The 27,072-nt window shown below is 41.0% G+C and overlaps 1 protein-coding gene across 18 annotated transcripts in view; it reads left to right on the forward strand.

The window, feature by feature from the left end:
* Bend7 (BEN domain containing 7) overlaps positions 1–27,072 on the forward strand; it is a 141,478-nt gene that overhangs the window by 96,870 nt on the left and 17,536 nt on the right. For 3 of the 18 annotated variants that reach the window (XR_013426741.1, XR_013426742.1, XR_013426743.1), the window contains exon 10: positions 18,182–18,545. The exons of 13 other annotated variants lie outside the window; for them this stretch is intronic. Coding sequence is in view for 2 of the 5 variants with exons in the window: in XM_078023500.1 (XP_077879626.1) it covers positions 12,435–12,475 (41 nt within the window). In the remaining 3 variants the exon portion in view is untranslated. Of the gene's footprint in view, positions 1–12,434; positions 13,330–18,181; positions 18,546–27,072 lie in introns of those variants that run through there. 2 more of the 18 variants (XM_078023500.1, XM_078023501.1) reach the window with 1 other exon arrangement.

Genomic DNA, 27,072 nt, shown 5'->3' on the forward strand with positions numbered 1-27,072 from the left:
GTACTTTTTAAATTTCAGAAACACCTTTTGTAAAGTTAGTTATCATTGTAACTACAGATGCAGACTAATTGTAGCATGTCCAAAAAATATATAACAAGAGATAGCTACAGCTTAAAAAAAGTTACAGACAGTGTGTTAATTAACCATCAGCCTGATCACACTTGGCAAAAGAAATACGTATATGTATGCACACAGAACAAAGAATAAAAGGAATAGGTATACATAGGTTGTCTCTGGGTGGTGGAATTATATGAGATTTTTCAAAAGTATTTGTGTTTTATATTTTCTAAAAAAATGTAAAAAGAAGAAAAGGTTCAGTGGTGTATGTATCTGTATATATGTAATGCTGCTTGGATACTCTTAGGAAGACCTGAAATATCTTGGAATTCTGGAGAGACATGCTTCTCAAATATCAGATAAGCTCAGGGAAAACTTGAGTATCCAGATCCTTGTTTCTCTGATAATATATGCATAAATCTATTTACAGGACTCTGGGTTAATACTTTACTTTGAAGAGAAAAATAATCATTCTGCAGCTTAACAGGAAAAGGATATCCTCTCTGTAGCTTAAAAGGAAACTGGAGACAGTGCTTTATAAAACATGTATTCGTTGCAAGACGAGAAGAAACCCATCAGAGGTGTAAGTGCATTTGACACATCAAAAAACAATGCCGCCAGGGCCTTTGGGATTTGGAAAGAAATCCAAGAAAAATAAAACATGAGGTGGATGGTTGGAACACGAGTCCAGGAGCCTAACAGATTCAGGCCATGAGAGTCTGTTCTCTCCTGTGCTTCTTATTCTTCTCTGCAATTCTATACTGACCAGGTGTTGTGTTTTGAAAAAACAAACATGTGACTCAAGCCTGACATGTGGCACCAACTCTATGAATCCTGGATGACATATACTAGACACATTGTGGCACTCCTTATGAAGTAGATACCTTACCAGCCCCACTCAACAGATGAGAAAAGCACTTGTTTTTGCTCATATGACTAAGGAGTCATTCTTAACCCAGATTTGAATTCAAAGAGGGTAGTTCCAACTCCTACATTCTTATTATCTGTTTTTGTCTCTCAATGGAGTCTTATTAGTGGACAGAAGCATCTAGAATAGCCCCGTGAGTGTCTGGCCTGGATGATTCACCTTTACAGTGCTCGCTCTATGCTTCTGTTTGCTCAAAATCTTTGAGCCGAACTTAATAACACTTATCTATCAAGTCCTTCTTACAAGCCAGGCATTGTCAGACATACTCTACAGAGAGAAATTTAGTTCACCTCTATTATAAGCCCTGAAAGTCACTCTCACTTCTCAGGCCAGCAGACTGAGTTACAGAGAGCTTAAATAACTTGCCCAAAGTCATGTAGCTGACAATTCACAGAGCCAAGATCCAAACCCAAGGTTTCTGATATAGACCTGGGGCTTCCAGTCTATCATGCTATCAGATGTACTTCTAGATAAATATGTTGGATCCTTGTTATATAACAGGCCTTGCTCCAAGTGTGTCCTTGAATCATCTCATTTGAAATATCTCCAGCATACAGCCAGAAAGAGGCTGGAAAGTAGCTGCTTGTATCTTCAGCCTGATAACAGGTTCATATACATATATATTTATAGATGGACACAATATATATATTTATTTATTTATTTTTATATGGTGCTGGAGGTAGATCCCAGTGCCTCATACATGCTAGGCAAGCACCCTACTACCAAGCTACAACCCCAGCACTGACAGGTTCTTTATTAAAATGTTTTTGAGGGAGTGTAGCAGTGATAAAAGAGGTCTTAATGATCAGAGTGGCCACCAAGAGTGCTGAATCTTATACTTGATTTGGCTCTGGTAACTCTTCCCCTTTATTTCCTTCCATTCACTATTGTCTATCTATCCACCAGTAGTGGAATAAGCCACTCAAGCTACTGAGAACTCACACCGTAGTGGGGAGAGCTTTGCTGCAGATGTCAGGGCTAGCGGAGCTGGAAGGAGGTGATGCCCTCGATCCTCCTGTGGGGAAAAAGGTACACTCATTGCTGGTGGGACTGCAAATTGGTGCAACCACTAAGGAAAGCAGTATGGCGATTCCTCAGAAAACTTGGAATGGAACCACCATTTGACCCAGTTATCCCACTCCTCAGTTTATACTCCAAGGACTTAAAATCAACCCACTAACTCAGATGCTCTGGGAGGGAAGCCCAGTATGTTCTAACCAGCCTTCTAGGTGTTCCTGGTACGTGTTGAAGTTTGGGAGTCAGAGTCCTAGAAGAACTGGAAAATATGGCAAGGCCCTAAACACAGGACCACAAATGAATTAGGAGGAACTGTTGGCTATAACAGTAACTTGGGGATTTTCTCTTAATTAATGAGTTCAGAATCAAAGTTTCCCCTGTGGTAGCATCACTGTCCCTTCCTTCTGAATGGAGAATCTGGGTGGCATTGCAGAAGCATTCGAAAGTACCAATACCCTAGGTCATCCAGTGGGTGTGTTGAGCAATGGGAACACGGACGTCAAATATTGCTGTTGGGAGAATTTGACACTCATCATTCTTGAACAGCTGCTGGAATTGAGGCCCATAGAAGCAGGGACAAGAGGCAGAGCTAGGACCAAACACCAGATTTCTCTCACTCCCACAGGCCAAGTAATCAACCTGAACAGTGCCCCTCCCAAGACTGTCATGGGCCCAGCTGTATATTCTCTGGATCCCTCTCTTCCCTCCCCTCACATGCTTGCTCTAGAGAGGCATGTAACCAACTCAGCTGGACTTCAGTATTGCTCTGCCCTCCAGAATGACCCTGAGTCCCACAACCATTATGTCCAGGCAGTATCAGCTGTAGAAGAAATCAAGAACACAAGTCTCAAGATATATTACTCAAGCTGACACATATCTATTGTGCACCTAGAGTACACAGGACCATACAGTTACTGTGTTTCAGGCCTAAGTAAGAAGAGAAGATGTAAACCCACCGGCATTTGAGAAGCAACACAAGCTCCAAGAACTCCATAGAACAACAGCCCACAAGGCAACAGGTGGTATTTTCCAAAAGAACCTATCAGACAATCAACAAAATTAGAGTTCTGAGAATGGAGATGCCATTGGAAGGAGGGACTCTAGCTGAGCTTGCAAAGTTGAAGAAGGTGTTGTATCTTTGTTGGAGGACAATTGGAAAGGGCAGGCATTTCCAGATCTTGGAAGTCTGTTATTCTGAAAGGAAATTGGTTTGGTGAAAGTGGGTTGTATCAGTGCAAAGCAAATGAAGTAAGGAGACAGTGGTAGGAGACCATGAAAATTGTGATAAAGATTTCTGAAACTCAGTAAGCAGTGTGATGGAGCACACCTGTAACCCCAGGTACTCGGGAGGATTGTAAGTTCAAGGGCAGCCTTAGCAATTTAGTGAGACCCTATCTCAAAATAAAAAATAGAAAAGACTGAGGATGTGACTCAGTGGTAGAGTATCCCTGGGTTCAATTCCCAGTACTACATTAACAAACATTCCAAAATTCATTCTGTAGGCCAGGGTTTTACAATATTTGTTTCTCAGAATACTCTCTTTATAGGAGTGTAGTAGATGCTATAAGACAAAAGACTCATTAATCCCGGAACATTTTTATCACCCCCAAAAGAAACCCTGTACCCATTAGAAGCTTTTTTTTCCAGTATTATTCCCCTCTCATCCCTAGGCAACCACTAATTACTTTCTGTCTCTATAGATTTGTCTATTCTGGACATTTATAAATGGAAATCATACAACATATGGTGTTTTGGGACTGGTTTCTTTCATTTTGCATACTGTTTTCCAGGTTTGTTCATGTTGTCATAGATAGCACCACTTGGTTGCTTTTTATTGCCAAATGATATCTCAATATCTGAATATGCTGCATGTCGTCTATCCATTCATCAGTTAATAGACCTTTGTGTTGTTTCTACTTTTTGCTATTATAAATAACACTGCTCTGAACAATTGTGTACATGTGTTTTGTGTGGATTTGTTTTCAGTTCTCCTATACCTAGGAGCGGAATTGCTGGGTCAGATGGTAACTCTATATGTAACATTTTTGGAAAATGTCAAATTATCTTTCAAAGAGTTTGAACTGATTTACAGTCCCACTAGCAATGTACGAAGGTTTTTATTTCTTCACATGCTCAATAGTACTTGTTATCATCCATGTGTTTCATTATAGCTGACATGGAGGATGTGAAGTGCTGTCTCACTGTGGTTTGATTTGTCTTTCCCTAATAACTAATGATGCTGGTATATTTTAAAATATATTTTTATTTTTTAAAGTTTTTGGGGTTTTTTTGGGGGGAGGGGGTAGTGGGGGGCTGGAGATTTAACCAGGATTGCTTTACCACTGAGCTACCATTGAACTACATCACCAGCCCTTCTTTTTATTTATTTATTTATTTATTTATTTTAATTTTGAGACAAAGTCCCATTAAATTGCTTAGGCCCTCTCTAAGTTGCTGAAGCTGATCACAAAGTTGTACTCCTTCTGTCTCAGCCTTCCAAGCTGCTGGGGTGACAGGTGTATGCCACTGTGTCCTTTTTAAAGTTTTTAATGAACAAATAATAATCATATATAATTATGGGGTACAATGTGATGTTTAGATATGTGTATCATTGTGAAATGATTCAGTTAAGCTAATTAGCATATTCATGACTTCACATACTCACTTTTTGTGTTGAGAACATTTGAAATTTATTCTTAGCAATTGTGAAATATATAATACATTATTGTTAACTACAGTCACCATAATGCACAATAGATCTCATTTTCCTTCCATCTAACTGAAACTTATGCCCTTTGACCGACATCTTTTGGTTCCCTCCACACCCACTTGTTTGCCCCAACCCCTGGTAAGCACCATTCTACTCTACTTTTATTTTTTTATTTTTTTTAATTGTAAAGTATTTTATTTTTTTCCTTTAATTTTTATTGTTGGTTGTTCAAAACATTACATAATTCTTGACATATCATATTTCACACTTTGATTCAAGTGGGTTATGAACTCCCATTTTTACCCTGTATACAGATTGCAGCATCACATCAGTTACACATCCACTGTTTTACATATTGCTATACTAGTGTCTGTTGTATTCTGCTGCCTTTCCTATCCTCTACTATCCCCCATCCCCTCTCCTCCCATCTTCTCTCTCTACCCCATCTACTGTAATTCATTTCTCCCCCTTGTTTTTTTCCCCCTTTCCCCTCACTTCGTCTTGTATGTAATTTTGTATAACTCTGAGGGTTTCCTTCCATTTCCATGCAATTTCCCTTCTCTCTCCCTTTCCCTCCCACCTCTCGTCCCTGTTTAATGGTAATCTTCTTCTCATGCTCTTCCTCCCAACTCTGTTCTTAGTTACTCTCCTTATATCAAAGAAAACATTTGGCATTTGTTTTTTAGGGATTGGCTAGCTTCACTTAGCATAATCTGTTCTAATGCCATCCATTTCCCTGCAAATTCTATGATTTTGTCATTTTTTAATGCAGAGCATTGTGTATAAATGTCACATTTTTTATCCATTCGTCTATTGAAGGGCATCTAGGTTGGTTCCACAGTCTTGCTATTGTGAATTGTGCTGCTATGAACATCGATGTAGCAGTGTCCCTGTAGCATGCTCTTATTAGGTCTTTAGGGAATAGACCAAGAAGGGGAATAGCTGGGTCAAATGGTGGTTCCATTCCCAGCTTTCCAAGAAATCTCCATACTGCTTTCCAAATTGGCTGCACCAATTTGCAGTCCCACCAGCAATGTACAAGTGTACCCTTTTCCCCCACATCCTCGCCAGCACTTGTTGAGGTTTGACTTCATAATGGCTGCCAATCTTACTGGAGTGAGATGGTATCTTAGGGTGGTTTTGATTTGCATTTCTCTGACTGCTAGAGATGGTGAGCATTTTTTCATGTACTTGTTGATTGATTGTATGTCCTCCTCTGAGAAGTGTCTGTTCAGGTCCTTGGCCCATTTGTTGATTCGGTTATTTGTTTTCTTGGTGTTTAATTTTTTGAGTTCTTTATATACTCTGGATATTAGGATTCTATCTGAACTGTGAGGAGTAAAGATTTGTTCCCATGATGTAGGCTCCCTGTTTACCTCTCTTATTGTTTCTTTTGCTGAGAAAAAACTTTTTAGTTTGAGTAAGTCCCATTTGTTGATTCTAGTTATTAACTCTTGTGCTATGGGTGTCCTATTGAGGAATTTGGAGCCTGACCCCACAGTATGTAGATCATAGCCAACTTTTTCTTGTATCAGACGCCATGTCTCTGATTTGATATCAAGCTCCTTGATCCATTTTGAGTTAACTTTTGTGCATGGCAAGAGAAAGGGATTCAGTTTCATTTTGTTGCATATGGATTTCCAATTTTCCCAGCACCATTTGTTGAAGATGCTATCCTTCCTCCATTGCATGCTTTTAGCCCCTTTATCAAATATAAGATAGTTGTAGTTTTGTGGATTGGTTTCTGTGTCCTCTATTCTGTACCATTGGTCCACCTACCTGTTTTGGTACCAGTACCATGCTGTTTTTGTTACTATTGCTCTGTAGTATAGTCTGGTATCACTATACCGCCTGATTCACACTTCCTGCTTAGAGTTGTTTTTGCTATTCTGGGCCTTTTATTTTTCCATATGAATTTCATGATTGCTTTATCTATTTCTACAAGAAATGCCATTGGGATTTTGATTGGCATTGCATTAAACCTATAGAGAACTTTTGGTAATATCGCCATTTTGATGATGTTAGTTCTGCCTATCCATGAACAGGGTATATTTTTCCATCTTCTAAGATCTTCTTCTATTTCTCTCTTTAGGGTTCTGTAGTTTTCATTGTATAAGTCTTTCACCTCTTTTGTTAGGTTGATTCCCAAGAATTTTATATTTTTTTTGAGGATATTGTGAATGGAGTGGTTGTCCTCATTTCCAATTCAGAGGATTTGTGGCTGATATACAGGAATGCCTTTGATTTATGTGTGTTGATTTTATATCCTGCCACTTTGCTGAATTCATTTATTAGCTCTAATAGTTTCTTTGTAGACCCTTTTGGGTCTGCTAGGTATAGAATCATGTCATCTGCAAATAGTGATAATTTAAGTTCTTCTTTTCCTATTTTTATGCCTTTAATTTCTTTCATCTGTCTAATTGCTCTGGCCAGTGTTTCGAGAACTATGTTGAACAGAAGTGGTGAGAGAGGGCATCCCTGTCTTGTTCCAGATTTTAGAGGGAATGCCTTCAATTTTTCTCCATTCAGAATGATGCTAGCCTGAGGTTTAGCATAGATTGCTTTTACAATATTGAGGTATGTTCCTGTTATCCCTAGTTTTTCTAGAGTTTTGAACATAAAGGGATGCTGTACTTTGTCGAATGCTTTTTCTGCATCTATCGAGATGTTCATATGGTTCTTATCTTTAAGTCTATTGATGTGGTGAATAACATTTATTGATTTCCGTATATTGAACCAGCCTTGCATCCCAGGGATGAATCCTACTTGATTATGGTGCACAATTTTTTTGATATGTTTTTGTATCCGATTCGCCAGAATTTTATTGAGGATTTTGCATCTAGGTTCATTAGAGATATTGGTCTGTAGTTTCCTTTCTTTGAAGTGTCTTTGTCTGGTTTAGGAATCAGGGTGATGTTGGCCTCGTAGAATGAATTTGGAAGTTCTCCCTCTTTTTCTATTTCCTGGAATAGCTTAAAAAGTATTGGTATTAGTTCCTCTTTAAAGGTTTTGTAAATCTCTGCTGTATACCCATCCGGTCCTGGGCTTTTCTTAGTTGGTAGTCATTTGATGGTTTCTTCTATTTCCTCAATTGATATTGGTCTTTTTAGGTTGTCTATATCCTCCTGACTCAATCTGGGCAGATCATATGACTTAAGAAATTTATTGATGCCTTCACTATCTTCTATTTTATTTGAGTATAAGTATTCAAAATAATTTCTGATTATCTTCTGTATTTCTGAAGTGTCTGTTGTGATATTGCCTTTTTCATCCCATATGCTAGTAATTTGAGTTCTCTCTCTTCTTCTCTTCATTAGCATGGCTAAGGGTCTGTCAATTTTATTTATTTTTTCAAAGAACCAACTTTTAATTTTGTCAATTTTTTCAATTGTTTCTTTTGTTTTGATTTCATTTATTTCAGCTCTGATTTTAATTATTTCTTGCCTTCTACTTCTTTTGCTGTTGTTTTGCTCTTCTTTTTCTAGGATTTTGAGATGAAGTATGAGATCATTTATTTGTTGGTTTTTTCTTTTTTTAAGGAATGAACTCCAAGCAATGAATTTTCCTCTTAGAACTGCTTTCAATGTGTCCCATAGATTTCGATATGTTGTGTCTGTGTTTTCATTTATCTCTAAGAATTTTCTAATTACCTCCTTGATGTCTTCTATAACCCATTAATCAGTAACCTATTGTTCATTCTGCTAGTGATGCATGATTTTTCCTTCCTTCTTTTATCGTTGATTTTCAGTTTCATTCCATTATGATCAGATAAGATGCATGGTATTATCTCTACTCCTTTATATTGTCTAAGAGTTGCCCTGTGACATAATATAGGATCTATTTTTGAGAAGGTTCCATGTGCTGCTGAGAAAAAAGTGTAACTGCTTGATGTTGGGTGGTATATTCTATATATGTCAATTAAGTCTAGGTTATTAATTGTTTTATTGAGTTCTATAGTTTCCTTATTCAACTTTTGTTTGGAAGGTCTGTCCAGTGGTGAGAGAGGTGTGTTGAAGTCTCCCATTATTATTGTATGGTGGTCTATTAGACTCTTGAACTTGAGAAGAGTTTGTTTGATGAACATAGCTGCACCATTGTTTGGGGCATATATATTTATGATTGGTATATCTTGTTGATGTATGGTTCCTTTGAGCAGTATGTAGTGTCCCTCTTTATCCCTTTTGATTAACTTTGGCTTGAAATCTATTTTATTTGATATGAGTATGGACACTCCTGCTTGTTTCCGAAGTCCATATGAGTGGTATGATTTTTCCCAACCTTTCATCTTCAGTCTATGTATGTCTTTTCCTATCAAATGTGTCTCCTGTAGGCAGCATATTGTTGGATCTTGTTTTGTGATCCATTCTACTAGCTTGTGTCTCTTAATTGGTGAGTTTAAGCCATTAACATTTAGGGTTATTATTGCGATATGTGTTGTTCTTCCAGCCATATTTGTTTATTTATGTTACTAAACATGGTTTGTTTTCCTCTTTGATTATTTTCCCCCATTTACTGTACTACCTCCCACTTTGGTTTTCATTGTTATTTTCCATTTCCTCTTCCTGTAATGTTTTGCCAAGGATTTTTTGGAGAGATGGTTTTCTAGCTGCAAATTCTTTTAACTTTTGTTTATCGTGGAAGGTTTTAATTTCATCTTCCATCCTGAAGTTTAATTTTGCTGAGTACACGATTCTTGGTTGGAACCCATTTTCTTTCATTGTTTGAAATATGTTGTTCCAGGATCTTCTAGCTTTCAGAGTCTGTGTTGAAAGATCAGCTGTTATCCTGATTGGTTTACCCATAAATGTAATCTGCTTCCTTTCTCTTGTAGCTTTTAAAATTCTCTCCTTATTCTGTATGTTGGGCATCTTCATTATAATGTGTCTAGGTGTGGATCTCTTATGATTTTGCACATTCGGCATCCTGTAGGCTTCTAGGATTTGGGATTCTGTCTCATTCTTCAAGTCTGGGAAGTTTTCTCGTATTATTTCATTGAATAGATTGCTCATTCCTTTGGTTTTGACCTATATACCTTCCTGTATCCCAATGACTCTTAAATTTGGTCTCTTTATGTTATCCCATATTTCTTGGATGTTCTCTTCATGGTTTCTTAACAGTCTTGCTGAGCTGTCTATGTTCTTTTCAAGTTGAAATACTTTGTCTTCATTGTCTGATGTTCTATCTTCTAAGTGTTCTACTCTGCTGGTAGTATTCTCAATTGAGTTTTTAAGTTGGTTTTTTGCTTCCTGCATTTCTAGGATTTCTGTTTGTTTTTTATAACTTCTATCTCCCTGTATAGTTGATCTTTTGCTTCTTAGATTTGTTTATGTAATTCATTGTCGAAGTGATCTTTCAAATTGTCTGATTTTGCTGTCTAATGTCTTCCTTGAGACTCCAGATCATCTGAAGCATGTATATCCTAAATTCTTTATCTGACATTCCATCTGCTGCAGATATTACCTCTTCTAACGTTGAGTTGACCTGCATTGCTTGTGGTCCTTTCTTTCCTTGTCTTTTCATACTGTTCACGTTTCTTTCTGCTTAGTGAAACTGTTGTGTTATTGAATTTTCACCCTATATATTTATATTGCTCTTGTATAGTTGCAAAGTCTCCCTCGCAGGCGCAGGCGGCGGCTCTGCCCCTCCTCCAATTGGGGCAATGTGCCTACCACGCTGGCAGGCCGCTGGGCCTGTTCTGGACCACCTGTTCTGTCGGTGGTCGCAGTTCCGCCTATCTTGCAGGTGCAGGCAGCAGTTCTGCCCCTCCGCAGGCCGCTGGGCCTGTTCGGTCGGTGGGTCGCAGTTCCGCCTATCTTGCAGGTGTGGGCTGCTGGGCCTGTTCTGTCTGTTGGTTGCAGGTATGTCTACTTTGCAGGCGCGGTGGCTCTGCCCTTCCCCCAGCTGGGGCGATGTGTCTACCACACTGGCGGGCCTCTGGTCCTGTTCTCCCGGTGGGTTGCAGGTCTGCCTACCTTACAGGCACGTGGGGTGGCTCTGCCCCTCCGCGAGTTGCTGGTCCTGTTCTGCTGGTGGGTCTCAGGTCCGCCTACCTTGCAGGTGCGGAGGGGCGGCTCTGCCCCTCCCCCATCTGGGGCGATGTGTCTACCACACTGGTGGGCCACTGGTCTCTACTCTACTTTTATAAAGTTGATGTTTTCAGATTCCATATATAAATGAAATCATAAGATATATATCTTTCTGTGTCTGGCTTAGCATAATGTCCTCTAGATTCATCCATGTTGTTTCAAATGATAGGATTTCCTTTTTTGTTAAGGCTGAATTGAATACCACATATTCATCTGTCGATTCCATATCTTGGCTATTCATTATTGTGGGTAGGGCTACAATGAACATGGAAATGCAGATGCCTCTTTGTTATACTGACTTCATTTCTTTTGGGATATATTCAGTGGTAGGGATTGATGGATCATACAGTAACTCTGTTAGTTTTGGGGGGAACTGCTTCATACTGTTTTCCATAGTGGCTATACCAATTCACATTCCTACCAACAATGATAAGTGTTCCTTTGTTAAACATCCTTACCAACATTTGTTATCATTTATCTTTTTAAAAAGAGTCATCCTAACATGTGTGATGATATCTCATTGTTTTATTTTGCATTTCCCTGATCTAAATACCTTTTCCTGGGCTTATTGCAAGACCAAATTCTTATTTCTGTCTTTCTAAAGAGGATACTGATCCTCAAAGAAGGTTAAGGGCCTTCCAAAAGATCATATATTTTAAAAAAGCATAATGGTTAAAATTCAGGATCAAGAGCCAAAACCTTGGCTTTTCTACTTATTAGCTGAGAGGCTCTGGCTTTAGTTACCTTATCTGTATAATGGGAGCAACAATAGCTACCTTAAAAGGTTGTCATGAGATTCTGAAATAAAGCATGTCAAGCCATCACTACTTCCTGACCCCTGATAGTCACTCAATAAATGGCAGCATGATGCTCATTTTCTGACAAGGCACAGTGAGGGTGGCTTGATGTGAGGTGGATTCCCTCGATACTCCTGCATCTGCATATTAGTAGACAGACCTCTTCCATTATTGGACACCTCTTTATGGGCATTAGACAAAATGTAGTCTTTGTTGATGGAGAGAACAGACAAAAGGGAAAGCTATATCTCTCTCCATTTCATATCAGTGGTTTATACATACAAATATTAGCCTACTGTGGGGATATCCAAGAGCCTGAGTCAGAAGGAACATAAAAGTTCTCAGTTTTTTAGAACAATCATTGTCTGTCTTTTACCATGGACTATATGGTTTAAACAACAATTATTTAGTTCTCTTAGACCTGGAGGCTGGAATTCCAAGATCAACATACCAGCATGTTTGGGTTCTGGTGAGAGCTCTCCTCCTGGTTTGTGAATGGCCATTTTCTTGCTGTGTCCTCACAGTGGTGTGCAGAGAAAGAGCACACCAGTCCCATCACGAGGGTCCCACCCTCCTCACCTAATCACCTCCCAAAAGCTCCCCTCCTAATGCAATTGGGTATCAGGATTTCAACACATGAACTTAAAAGGGACAAACATGGAGTCCACAACAATCACAATCCTAATGGATTCTTTCTTTTCTACGCTTGTTGATCCAACTTCGTTTTCTATACTGCAATGCAACAGTGATATGGCCAAAAGAATAATTATTATGATAATAATAATTACAATGATGATTGTTGAATCTGTAAAGAACTGAGCGTGGATATTCCAATTTAGGTGGATCTGCTCATCCCAGAATTCATAAGATACCGAGTTGAAGAGTAAGGCTACATGGAAGAGATGGAAAAAGCTAAACCTCAGCTGTTTTTGCCATCCTGCTCCAAACAGCTCCTTCCAATTCCATGCTGGATAGGGGACAAATCCCCTCTTAAAACTAATAGAGAGCACATGCTAAAGAGGCATGAGACTTACTCTCTTTTTTTTTTCCTACAAATCTAATTCTTTTTGCAGATGAACTATAAACATGCAAAGATCCTCTGTCATAATGATAATATAAAAGCTGACATTTATTGGATTCTTAACCCTGCGAGGGCTCATGCAGAACTCTCTGCATGCATTATCCTACTTAATATTTACAAAAAACCTTGAGTTTGGAAACTATGTTAAGACATGAAGAAAATGAGGATCAGAGGTGAATAACTTCATGAGCATTATAAAACTGCCCCAAGGCCAACATTCTTAGCCATTCATTCTGATACAGAAAAATCCAGCCTCTCCTGTGTGCCACACACCTAAAGAGCAGTTTCAGTAAGCCCTCCTGGTCGTCTGCATATTTTCCCAATGGGGGTAGGGAGCTTAAGATGATCTTTCACAAATAACTCAGATATAATTTATCATACTCTAACAAATTTTGGAGATGCCAAACCTAGAGCATATGTACAAATAATTTGGCTCAGCTGCATAAATGTTTATTCATAACATTTAAAAAATAAACAACCTAGACCAGTAGAGTAGAGGAAGGTGATCTGTGGGAGGGAGGAGAGGAGGGAGAGAGGAGGTACTGGAGAATAAAGTTGATAAAATTATGTACCTATGTGTAGATACAAATATGTAGCAACAAAACCCAATATCGTATGTAATTATGACATACCAATAAAAATAAACAAGCCAATCTGTTTCTCTGAGTTTTTGTGATATTTCTTCTCTCTTTCTGGAGTTTATGTTGGCTCACTGGCCGATAGGAGCTGGTTCTTAAACTGGTTAGCACCAAGAAAGACTGTAATCTGAAGATAAACGTGCTTTCAATTTTGTTTCGATATGAGATTTTTCTTTTTTTCACAGATAGGTCTTGTTTTCCAAAGAAAGCATGGTGTCTTTTGTGTTTTAAGACATATCCACTTCTGCAATTTCAAAGGACAGTAGAACCAATTCTGTTCAGCACTAACCAATTTCAGTTCCTGTGAAAGACCCATGGAGGAAGTGCTACGTGAATAAGATCTGAATAAAGCATATTATTAGATCTCAAAGAGAATCAATAGATTCTAACATAGTTTTCCTTGCATTGCATCAATAGAGCACCATGGTTATGAAGGCATTACCATCTTGTCTTCTTTTACTGATTTGAAAGCTTGTGTTTTGTTGTTGCTGACTTGCCTCTGGGTCATCTGTCCAAAGGACTAATTTGTTTGGTTTTGTGATGCATCATCACTACAGCAAAAACTCAAAGCTTGGAACACCTAAGGAGATAAGTGGATATTACTTTTATTATCTGTGCTCTATAAAGATATTTTAACCTGGAAAGGTTCCACGGCACACCCTGGTCCCCCGTTCAACAGCATGCGGAAAAATGAGCATAGTCCTAAGCAGAGCTTTAATGTGCTTCAGATCTGGGGGAATCTGAGGGGTCATCTCACCCCTTATTTTACAGATGAGTTAAGGGCTATAAAATAAGGAACTAGAGCAGATGAGTTAAGGGCTCATCTGATGAATTGCACTGTCTCTGAACCTCCCTCCCAGAATTTATCTGTTCACATTCTAATCCCTCAGTACTTCAGAATGTGAGCCTGTCTGAAGTCAGGGTGTTTGCAGAGGTGAGTCAATTAAAATGAGATCATTAAGGTTGGTCCTAATACTCATCCTGAAGACTGGTATCCTTGTGAGAAGAGGAAGATTTTGGATGCAGACCCATACTGTGGGAAGAGAATGGCAAAGACACAGTATTTTGCTGCTGCAGCCTGAGCATACTAATACAGAGGCCTTTGTGGCCACCCAGCTCCACATCCCAAGACCATGCCTCCAAAGCTAACAGTGCTAGACCCCAAAGCCAAACATACCCCTTTGTTTGGAATTTACATGCCCCAAGACCATGTTCGAAATCATGGAGGAACAGAGGAGCCCAGACCTTCTGTCTTCTCCTCAGACCAGGCTTCCTCTCCAATAAATCCTACTGGGAGATTTGACATTTGAGCCTTCCTGGTCAACGGGGCCGGGTTTGAGTGGTCATTCTGTCTCACAGTTCTCTTGCAGTGGGAGCTTTCTCCAAGGAAATCTTCACTCGTGTGTGGACATACAGAGACTGTGCTCACCAAGACCCTTAGTTCCAGCAGCCAGTGATTTTTTTAAAAAAATTTTTTAAATATACATGACATTAGGGTGTATTTTGACATATTATGCATACATGAATGCAACCCATGATTTTTCTCCAAGATTTGTTTTTGCAAAGCCCTCAGGCACACTGCCCTCTCTCCAGGGTCCTGCCTACTCACCTAGAGAGTCAGGAGGCCCAAGTGTTAAATGTTTTCTAGTACCCTCTCATCCCATCTTCTCAACTTGCCTGAGGAGAAGGTATCACCATCTCCATTGCTAGATGGAGAAACTGAAGCACATTCCAGCTAAGAACCTGCCTAAGTTCACATAGCTCACAAGTCAGGGAGATACATTCGCCTTTGAGAGTCTTGACTATTAGGCCTATATCTCTTCATATGGGAAGAGATACAACAGATCAGCATCCTCCTATGGCTGGGAATCCTGAACTTTAGGCTCCTCCTCCAAGATAACAAAGGGAAAAGGCCAACAGGGACTCATCCAGGTTAGTGTTCATGATATTTGTCTCTGGAAACTTCAGAGTACCATTGCTGAAAATCTGACAGAGATGTGCTTTTCATGTAGCTCCAGAAAAGGGCCACTCACAGGGTGAGTGCAGGAGGGGTGGGTCTGAGAAGGGTTGCTTACTGTCCCACAATGAGGTAAAAGTGAGAGTACAGAAATATCCACACACATTTAACAGAATGATGCCAGGTCAGTAGACCTCATAATAAGATATGAGCCCAGATATCATCTATCTTTTTATACAAAAATTTCATCTTTCTCTTCACAATCAGACTTTATTACAAATAAAGGGGGAAAAACTGGGCCTTCATCATAAAAAGTATGAGAAGTGTTGCCCTGAGCCCTCAGTCACTGACTGAGGAGGGATAAGGAGAGATTGAGAGGCCCAGACCCCTGGAAATGCAGGGATCCTCTCAAGCAGGCCAGAGCTATCCAGACACCTCAAGGTGGGGTATGAGCCCCTCCAGTCCCAACTGCCCCTTTGTAAGTGACCTCAAGCAATAATCAAATGGGTATCAGACTGGAAGCTGAGTTTGGCTGTTAGCTCTGGTTTAATGCTGTATCCTTGGACCAGAATTTCACCCAAATCTATATGATGGAGATGATAATGGTACTTAGTTTATGAGGTTATTTTGAAGAAAATCAAGGTCATCCTGTTAACATACAACTCGAAAGCTCAGTGGCAGTGCCTGGCAGGCGTGAGGCTCTGGGTTCCATTGCAGCACAGCAACAACACAAATACATGAGAGTGTTGTTAATCATGCCTGCATATAGTGCTGAGCTCACTTGTCCTCTCCAGCCTCTGTTTACTGAAATGCCTTTCCAACCATGTTTTCTAGAATGTTTGCTTGTGAAGGAGGTTTTGCAGGGCTCCCATAAACATTTAACTTACAATTAATTTTTTTAAATATTACAACTATTCTCCTAAAAACTATCCCACTCAAATATGCTTAACACCCAGTTTTAACACACTGGTAACCACAACCTGGTTAATTTCCTTTCTTTTTAATTAGCTTCATAAACAGAGAATGGAAGATACAGTCTTACTTCATTGAGGCACCTCCAAAGGAGAACATGACCCCAACCCCAGGTGCCTAGATTCTGGCAGTGTAATGGAGGCTGCTGGAATCTACCCAAGTCCCCTTCACCTGATTGGTACCTTGGCCTCTATTATTGGCCACTTTCCTGTTAACAGGAGGGACTTCCTTTCCAGAGGACTGCCCTCAAGTGACTGGGAACCTCCACATCTATATCTCCAACCCAGAAGTACTCTGCTAATGAAGGACTGAGTAAAGCTATCCTTTGCCTTAAAGTAGGACAACTTTGTGGTACAATTCAAGCTGAAGAGCAACCTGAGGTATTAGGCTGAGATAATGTCCTTACTTGGTTCCTTCTCCTGTACTTTTTTTTTTTTAACCTATAAACACAGCCTGAACACATTCACCTGAATCCCAATCTCAAACCATGCTGCAAGGAGCCCACCCTAAGGCACCTTCCCCATGAAGTGCTCACAGTTATTCCTGCTCACTTTCCCCTTGTCTCTCAGGTGTTTCCTTGTGGTCACAGGATCCCCACAAATGCCACTAGATTGCTGGTTGCATGTCCCCATTGGTAATGATGGGCTGAATATTGTTGTCCCCTCAAATTTCGTATGTTGAAGTCCTAATCCTCAATGTGATTGTATTGGGAGGTGGGGCCTATGGGAGATGACCAGATTTAGATGAGGTCACGAGGGAATTAGGTATTTTATAGAAAGAAAAAGAGACAGAGGTCCCCCTCCCCGTTCAGGCACACACAGAGGAAAGACCATGTTGAGAACATAACCAGGCAGAAGGCCCTTACGAAGAACCCAACCCTGCTGGCACCTGAGCCTGCACTTCTAGCCTCCATAACTATGAGAAATAAATGTCATAGTTTAAGCCAGTTAGGCTGTGGTATTCTGTTATAACCCAAGCTGATTAAGTCACTGGCTCTGCTGCTAACAACTGTGGTGAGCCATTCCTGCGGACTGTGGTCGCCATTACATGATGGCGCTGGCTCCGCTGTGGTCTGTGAAGGACAACTCCATATCAGAGAGAGTTGGCGTATTGTCAACTCCTTATCAGAGAAAGTTGGCGTGTCGTTCTCTAGCACCCTGTGAGAAGGGTCCACGTGGCAGCTTCGCATTGGGGTTCGAGGTGTTTTATTAAGGCTGGGAGGGGCATCCAATTATTATTCCGGGGATTAGAAGAATTATTAGAAAAATGTCAAGGGCCTGAATAAACTGCTGAAAGAAGATTCCTGAGTCGCGTCTTCCTTGCGGGCAAGGGGGTCGTGACAAACAACCTACAGGGCTAGAGCTGGGGCACAGCCTTTCATGGCTGATGTGACCTCTACTGGCAACTACTTCTTTCCTCAGATTTTTATCAGAATTGGCTTGGTTCCTAGGATGACAGAGTAAGTTCCCAGGACACAAAGCTGCTCTCACAAAGTGCTGACTCTAAACACATCCCCAGGCACAGCATAGCCCCTTCTCCTCCGTGCCATGCCCGTATGCTTGCTTGTGCCCTACCCACCCCTATGGGTTTCTGTCTCAGGAAGAAGAGGCCGAGGGCTCATAATCCCCTTCCTCCCACCACATCAGTCTCACCTTGAGGCAAGGATTCCTTTTGGAAACTCTTCTACTCCATCCTTAGCAGGCTTGGGTTTCAATAGTTCAATATTCAAGAGCAATAGTTCTTCATCTCTTTGAGATGAATAGTAAGTTCCATTTTTCCATTCATAAAATAAATTTACATCAAGAAAAACATCTTTTTTATATAACTATGAAAAAATGACATAACTACATGATTCTTATTTTCATTGTTGCTTTAAAAATGTATAAATAAGAAACATAAGCCCATAACTTCAGCCATTCATTTCTCAATTATTTCAAGGGACATAGATCACAGATGAGGCTGGAGGTACAGGAGAAGGTCATCCTAACTGGACAGCAGGAAACTGGCCCTGCCATTAACTACCAAGTAACCTCAGGCAAGTTCTGAACCTCCCTCTCCCTATCACCCTTCAAGGGCCTAGGGCTCTGTGACCATGCACTTTTTCATGCAATTGCTTTTAATAGCGACTCTTCCTGTCCTTTAGATAACCAAAAACAGCCAAATGAACCAGAAGGAGCCTGGCCCTCTTTGCTCTTTGTTCTTGAGATCATCCCATTACTAGGAAAGTAGCCAAAAGATAGCAGCAGAGAAGAGGAGGAAGCCCCATCAGAACAATCAGTCCCTAAAGTGGATTTCACCCCAGGTGAGGCAAACCATGGCTTTAGCCTCCTGCCATTTGCTCAGAAAGCCTGTGGCTGTCTTTGTCATTGTCCCTATCCATAGGACTGTGTCTGCCTTCTCTGTGGCCTGCTTGGCTTTCCTGCCCAACAAATACCTATGCTTTAGATCAGCCTCCTACTGCTCCCCCTCCTGAAATGTGCTTCCTCCCTCCTGCCTGGGGGCCCAGTCAGACCCAGTCTTCCAGGCCACTCAGTCCCCTCCTGTGTCCCTGCACAACTTTGCTTCTTGGGCCCGTTTCCCTCCTACCGCCATCTTCATCGAATCCTTATAGTGCATTATGACAGGGCCTCAGAACAGAAGCCACTAACTCTCACTTCCTAGTTTCTTTGAGCTGCTATGACAAAATACCACAGACTAGATCATAAGCAACAGACATTAGTTGTTCCCAGTTCTGGAAGCCAGAAAGTAGGACTGAAGAAGATTTGGTTTCTAGTAAGAGCCCACTTTCTGGTTTATAGATGGTGCCATCTAGCTGTGCCCTTACCTGCTGGAAGGGGCAGGGGAGCCCTTTGGGGACCTGTTTTATAAGGGCACTAATCCAGCTCACAAGGGCTCCACCCTCAAGACCTAATCACTTCCCAATCCCACTTTCTAATCCTATCCCCTTGGGGGTTGGGATTTCAGGGTATGAATTTAAGGGAATTCAGAATACAGCATCTGGGCAGCTGCCCCTGCCTTCCCAGTGTTGCTGAGGTCACAGTGGCAGCCTGGAGTAGAAGGATGGTTAAGTGACACTGTGTGCTTTATGCACACCCATTACTTCCTGTGAGCCTGGCCAAATCCCTGGAGGGGGAGGTAGATCCCTTTTTATAAATGCAGAAAGCGAAGCTCACTTGGGCACCTGGGCTCAGATCAGATGTCCGGGTGCGTTAATCTATCTTAAAAAGAAATAAGCAAAAGCTGACCACATGCTGAAGCTCAGAGTAATACACAGCTCGTAAGAGACAGAGAGAGTTTCAGCCCTTTGTCTCTGGGATGCCAAAGCCTCTCTCTTCCATGTGGATCTTAGGCCCACCATAGCCAGTCTGCCCCCTCCAAAAATCCTGCCCTCACCCCTGGTTGGTCTGGGCATTAAGAAGCCCCAGACAACTAGGCAACATGGAGACCTGGGATTCAGCATGCAGTACCTTTGCAATACCCAATGTAGGAGAAGGGTCCAGGGTCAATTCACCCAGGGTCAAGAGTCAATTCACCCAGGGCTCTACCTAGATATTATATTAGAGACAAGACTATGGGTGGGGGGAGGGGTCCTCAAGCATGTCTATCATGCATTGGAAGAATGTAGGGGCATTAGTTTTGTCTTGGGTTTTTTCAGCACAGTGACTTGGGATATTTAATGAGTTGAGGATGGAGATGCCAAGCATCCTACAGTGAGCAATTCAGGCCTGTGCAAGGCAGAAGTTCCTGCCCAAATCACCAATAGAGCCCCATGAGGCAACACTGAGTCCCTTCAACTAGTTTTTTCCTTTTGTGTTCCCTCTGTATTTTTTGTCACCTTGGCATTGACCAAAAGGACACAGTTTGCACTTCTGGGGCCCACTGCCTGCTTTCAGGCTGCTGGAGGATCAAGGCATTCAGAAGCATGTGACTAGGCCTCTCTGTACTCAGGACTTTTAATCTCCTTAATTGAAATTGATTGGCCTCTTGGGAGGCAGCTCTGCATTGGCCCTGAGCTTCAGCATGCTATCAACTTTTGCTTATTTCTTTTAAAGACCAATTGACATACCACAGCATCTAATCTTCTCCCTGAATACTGGGCCCCTTTCCTGACCAGGAGCAAAATGAGAAACTCACACACAAAAACAGCTTGGGAAATAAAAGCTCCTGATAAAAATAAGGGAAGAATATTCTTGTCTCATTGTGGCTTAGCATTATACAAAAAGCCAGTCCAAACCCCATTACCAAGAAAAGATGTAATCAAATGGGAAAAGAGCAAAGGGAGGGGTAGGGGGAAGAGTTGCCTTCTAAAGCTTGCAAGATAAATAGACTGGCCCGGAGCACATCTAAGAACCAGCTGCAAAAAAAAAAGATAAAAAGGGAAGAAAAGTGAAAGAGCTTCTCAAGTTAAAAGAAATCTAAACATAAGAGAATTGTTTGAGCATCCAGATTTGTGTTCATCTAGGCATACCACTGTCACCCTGAAGTGGCCAGAGCTGGCTTACAAACCGGTTTGGCAGGTCATATCTCCTGGCAAAACCTCTGAGAGGGCTCATTACTTACCATACTGATCACATATCCTGAAAATACACCTCGGGGAACCTTCCTGTGCCCATGCTAGTGGGTCATTGAATCACCTCTGCCCTGGGCTTGAGCAAAGCTGTGCTGAGAGGCTCAGGCCACCTTGTGGCTTCCAAGCTCTGGCCTCTGTTCCTGAACACAGGAGTGGCACTAGGACATAAGAAGCAGCAACTTAGAAGCAAGCAAGCACAGCATGGACAAATCATATAATCTTTATGATAAAATAATAAACTCATTCTAACAATCTCCTGACTAACGTGAAGATCAAATCTAGAGATCTAGATTTTTAAAAGTAGAGGGATACAGCTATATTTGTTGTTGGAAATCTCAGTTTTCAAAACAATTCAAGAAAAAGTGGTTCTTAGTTTTAATGTTGCCTCTGTAGAGAAAGAAAAACTTTTCCTCTACCCTCTTATAGTTACTGCAGCCTTTGAATTAAACTAACAAAGTTGATGTTAGTAAGCATTAAAAATTTTACTTGGCTGGGTGCAGTGATGCACACCTGTAATTCCAGCAGCTCTGGAGTCTGAGAAAGGTAGATTGTAAGTTCAAAGCTAGCCTCAGCAATAGCAAGGTGCTAAGCAACTCAAGTGAGACCCTGTCTCTAAATAAAATACAAAATAGGGCTGGAGATGTGTCTCAGTGGTTTAGTGCCCCTCAGTTCAATCCCCAGTACAAAAAAAAAAATTACTTGTTGTAAATATTTTTACTTGCATGGGGCAGGGGGAACCTCACAAAAAAAGGAGACCCCAAGACGGTGGTCAGTTTCAGGGGCTTATATACCACTCTTACAAAAGGCAAGAAATTTTGAAGTGACTAGACAAAAGAAAGGGGATGGTTTGGTCTTCTGGGGATAGTAAACTGTGGAAGGTTAAATGCATGGTAGATTATGTTACTTGGTAAGGTTTATTATGCAATATTATCCCAGTGCTATCTCCAGATACGAAAAGAGTGATTAAGAGTTACTGTTTTCCTGGTGTGTGAAAGAAGAACACCTTTGCAAATGTAATATTTTCCATTTTACAAAGGGAAACCTATCCCTGTTTTTATAAGAGGAAGGACAAAGAGATTTCTCTCTCTCTGCTTTTTCCCAAATAGCTTCAGCTCAAAATAATTTGCATACCAAAGTGGCATATTTTGGGGTGCTATATTCTGGACCCCTTCACTGGAAGTAGGAATATAACCTAAGTGAAGTCAGAATTAAACAGACAGTGAGTGTAGATAGGTAAATCGAGTCAGGTGGGGTCAAGGAGGCCAATTTTAAGTGAGTGTGGGAGTTGGAGACTGTCCCCTGAGGGATCTTATCAAGAACCTGCCCCTGTTGCCAAGATAACCTACCCCAGGAATTTCCCCTCCCTACAGGGAGATATAAGGTTGTTAATGTGTCCTGGGCTACTCCATCCTGCTCTTCTTCCTTCAGCCCCCCTGTTTCCCACCTTTTGGCCATCCAACTGAGCATTCCTGGGCCTAGTCACATATGCAGGAAGGAGAAAGATAAGGGGTGGGGGCGGGGAGAGAGACAGGAGAACCAAGGAAGCCTAGGACATATAAAAAGGGCAGAAGACCCCGTTTCTTGGGATACCATGATTCCAGCTATGGCCCCCTTCTCCCTCATAGGAGAAGTCTATATTACCCCTTTTTAAATAAACCCTCCTTTATATGCTTACCTTGGCGTGCTTCTCTAATGTTCAAACTTCAACATGTGGGGAAGCAGGACTTGTCACCAATAACCAGTGGTATCATAAGGATGAGGGTGAAGTTGTCTTTACAGACAATGGTTATATTTTTTTTAGTCATCATTGAACCAGGGTCTAAGGGTGCCTTACACATGGTCAGCCCTCAGTAATTATCTGTGTGGTGAGTGAATAAACCAGTGGATAAATAGATTGTTGGATGAATGGATATTGAATAAAATAAGACTGGAGCAACTGCAAAGTGTATCTTATTGAATGTTGGCTTCCATAAAATACCATCTAGACAACCTGTTGACAAAGCAAAGTTTACAGCAGGAAGAGAGATCATTGTCTTGGCAGTCTTGGTCGTGTCTTAGAGTAGGGCAGGTAAATTCAAGATTATTTATGTATCCGAGTCTGATTTAATGTGGGACTGATTAAGACTGGGGAAGGGTCATGATCATGGATAGAACAAGATTAACAGTTATTTGCTGCTGATGATCAGAAAGTTAAACAGTGGGGTGGGGGTGTAGCTCAGTGGTGGAGTCTCTCCCTAGCACTTTCGAGGCCCTGGTACAATCCCTAGCACTTTCGAGGCCCTGGTACAATCCCTAGCACAGGGTTGTTGGGGGAGGGGTTAAGCAGTTTTAAGGGGGTTGGGGGAAATTCCTAAAATCATAAAGTTGCTTGCAACCTCTATCTTCCTAGGCAAGCATTTCCAGCTGTGATAAAAGCATATTGGTAAAGACAGTGGATAGTAAGTAGTTTTATTAGAGAAGATTCCACAGCAATAGTAATGTTAGTGCAGGTGTAAGTAAGCTATGTGGGTGATGAAGGTCTCAGTCCTCAAGCTCATCTTAAATAAACCATTCTCTTTCCACAGTGAGACATATACAGATAGGAAAACCATGTTTGTTCACAGGTCTAAGTGGACCCAGGACAAGGGTGGGTGGCTAAATTCTTGTTAAATAGGACTGACACATGTTGAACCACATAGGGAAGAGGTGATTCAAGTTTGTCTCTGAAAGCTTGAAAAGCCCAGTTGATAGTTGCCTCTGTTGATATCTGCTTGATCCTGGAGGCCAAGCAGGATATCAACAGAGCCTAAAGAAGAGAGAAGCCTGGGTGGCCACCACCACCCCAACTTGGGTCATTTTCTGTGAGTCCTCCAGCAATCCTGAATTCTGTGTGTGCAGTATGCGGCCTTGATATGATAAAACTTGCCCTTTGGGGTCAATGCCAGGCCTGGCATCTGCCCCCATAGCCTTCTAGCAAACCCAGGTGAAGCCTGAATCTTGCCCATTTCAGTTTGGTCTGAAGTTCCCAAAAAACTGGAAACACAGAGCCCAAGTGTTTTGCCACAGGGAAATATCAATATGCCATAAGTTCTATTCCTCTCCTTCTCTCACCTACTAGACTGTCAGTGTTGGTAAAATGGACCAGGTTTGGGAGACTGTGGATGTTTCAAGGAGAGGGTTTAGAGTTATACCAGTTTTCTTTCAATTATACATTGAACAGTCCTGCTTTTTCTTTCTTTCACTTAAATTCCTTTTTTAGGTGGAAGGATGGGGTGGGGACTGGGGATGCTTAACAGTAATTTTACTGAAAAATCTGGCAGTTAAGGCTAATTTCCCTAACCAGTACCATTCATAGAATATTTGTTTGGCTGAAGCCCTCACATTTCTGCATTAAAAAGAACCACAAAAACATGTGCAGTCATCTTTATTTCAATTCACAAATACATTAGTTCAACCTCAGAGATTTGTTAGGTACATTACAAATATTTACAGTAGAAAACTGAAACCACCATGGATTTTGCTAAGGATCTAACTATGTACATTTGCAATCCATTCATTAAAAAAAACATGGTTAGTTTGTTTGAAATTTCCATTATCTACTTGTGAATGGTGGAAAAAGCCAAATATTATCTTAGACCTGCATTTTCTAAGGTAACAAGACATTACCTTAAACGTGCTGAAATAGCGCCCTCTATGGAACAGCTTCTCCACTACCACATTTTGTTCTCATACCCCAAACTCTTCCAAGAATCTTCCTCTGCAAATATATATATTATTGTACATGGACACAATATCTTTATTCTGTTTATTTATTTTTATGCAGTGCTGAGGATCAAACCCAGTGCCCCACATGTACAAGGCAAGCCACTGCCACAACGCCACAATGTCAGCCCTACAAAATATATTTTTAAAAAATTTTTATAAATTTTTTATTTAAAAAATTAGTTGTAAATGGACAAAATATATTTATTTTATTTATTTTTATGTGGTGCTGAGGATGGAACCCAGTGCCTCACATGTGCTAGGCAAGTGCTCTACCACTGAGCTACAACCCCAGACCTGGAAATGTACTTTTAATAAGTCTTAACATTTACTGAACATGTTTCATGTATCAGACATGGTCACATCGTCTCATTAAATCATGTATCAGACATGGTCACATCGTATCATTAAATCTTCACAATAACCCTATGAGAGAAATAGTAATATTGTTACTTCAAATTCACCATTGGGGAAGGACATTCGGGGAGAGCAGGTGACTTGTCCAGCATCACAGAGCTAGTCAGTGGCGGAGCTAGGATTCTCACTCATCCACATCCCCTCAGGATCCAGAATGAGACCTTTATCCTTCTACATCCCAGTTTTAATCCAAAGGAATTGGCAGACAGGCTTCAGATCTGGCCATAATAAGTTTATCAGTAATAATAACAGCCAATATCTGCATGCCTGCTACGTACCAAGCACTGGATGTTGTCTTTTGTTTTTACAACTCAGCAAAATATATATTTATCCCAATTTTACAAATGGGGGTCCTGAGGCTCAGTGAGTTTGAGGGACATCCTGATGTTATGGTCATTGATAACTAGGGCTCTGGAGCCCCACCAGTGGAATTCAAAAACGACTCTCCTTCTCACTGTGTGACCTTACACAAGTTGTTAACCTCTCTATGCCTTTGTTTCCATACCTGCACTTATCTGGTAGGATTACTCTAGGGATTCAGTGAGTTAATACATGCCAGGTGCACAGAATTATCCCTAACTACAGAGTAAGAGCTCAATAAATGTAAGCTATTGTCATTACTGCTCCAAAAGGCATGTCTTTTTTTTTTTTTTTCACTAGAATCTTTGTCCCACAATCTTTTCTGGGATAAGAATAAATTACATATTAAAATAAGTAAGATTCTCTTGCTGCAATGATGTTTAAGACTTAGATAAGGAAAAAAATCAACAACAGTCTAAACACATCTATATTACAGTTTCCCCTGAATGCTCTAAGGGAAGTTAAAGCTAGGGAAATACCAGGAAAAGTTGAGTTCGTGGAGAGAATAGGTTCCATTTAAGCCTCCTTCTTTCACCCTGTCTCCATCCTTTCCTTTCTCACCAGGTTCTAAAAGGTAAATTCATCTTTTTGGACTTACAAGAATAAATTTGCTGTATATACTTGCACTCATTATGTCTACCTAAATTAGTCCTTTTTTCTGGTACTGAGAGAAAGGTCTAGAAGATGTGAAGATTGAGGTTGACTTCTGGTCCAGCTTTTTACTATGTGACCAGCCATAAATTCCCTAATCCCTGCGCTTCTTGTTTTCAATCTGTGAAAAGTATCCACTTTACCAGATTTATGTGCGGATCAAATTAATAATGCATTTTTAGATGAAAGATGCCTTGTAAACCATAAATCATAAAGCATGGGAGAAACAAGTCCCTTTGATTGGACTGGCAGGAAATCTTGAGTCTTTCCCTGTTTAGCCTTCACACTTAGGAGAGATAGCAGCAGCTTCCTGGGCACATACCTCAAGAAGCTGCCCAGGGGGGGCGGGGTGTGGCTCAGTGTTAGAGCATTTGCCTACCGTGTGTGAGGTCCTGGGTTCATCCCCAGCAGTGCACAAAAAAAGGTAAAGGGAGAAAGAGAGGAATGGGAAAGAAAAAGAGAAAGAGGAGGAGGATGAAGCCACCACCTAGAATTTCACCTTCCTGGAAGCAGGTTTGGATGAGGGAATGTGTTGGGGAGACCCTTGTAGTCTCTCTCTCTCTCTTCTGGAAAAGCTTTAGTGGCGACCAAGTGGGAAGAGGGAGCCTTACATGGAATGGAGAGGATGGGCTGGGGGGAACATGCTAGTAAAATTGGTTTAGAACAGCCCAGTGCCTACTGGGAAAAGTGAGGTTCCTCCAAATCTGGAACAAACATTCCAGGTTGGGCAAATTCACCCTACTTAGTGATATTGGAAAGCTCTTAGAGATTGGATTAGGTGGAAGCTGCTTTATTTTATTTATTTTTAATAGAATCTCCCAATTTAGGAGGATAAATGCCAATGAGAACACACATCCCTCTGAAAATATCCAATCCACCCGTTCCAGCATAACAAACAGGAATTTAAGAACAGAAAAACTGTTATTTAGTGCCCTGTCACAAGAACTATGGACTCTGTCAAAGGAGCTATTATCAATGGCAAGATTAGCTGGAACACATTGTCCCCTGATAACACTTAATGCATACATGACAACAGTCTTCACATACAGGAAGAATTAGGTGTGGAAGAGCACCTCATTCAGCAAAGGCC

This window comes from Ictidomys tridecemlineatus, chromosome 10 (assembly GCF_052094955.1).
Source record: "Ictidomys tridecemlineatus isolate mIctTri1 chromosome 10, mIctTri1.hap1, whole genome shotgun sequence".
In the NCBI taxonomy this organism is placed as follows: Eukaryota; Metazoa; Chordata; class Mammalia; order Rodentia; family Sciuridae; genus Ictidomys; species Ictidomys tridecemlineatus.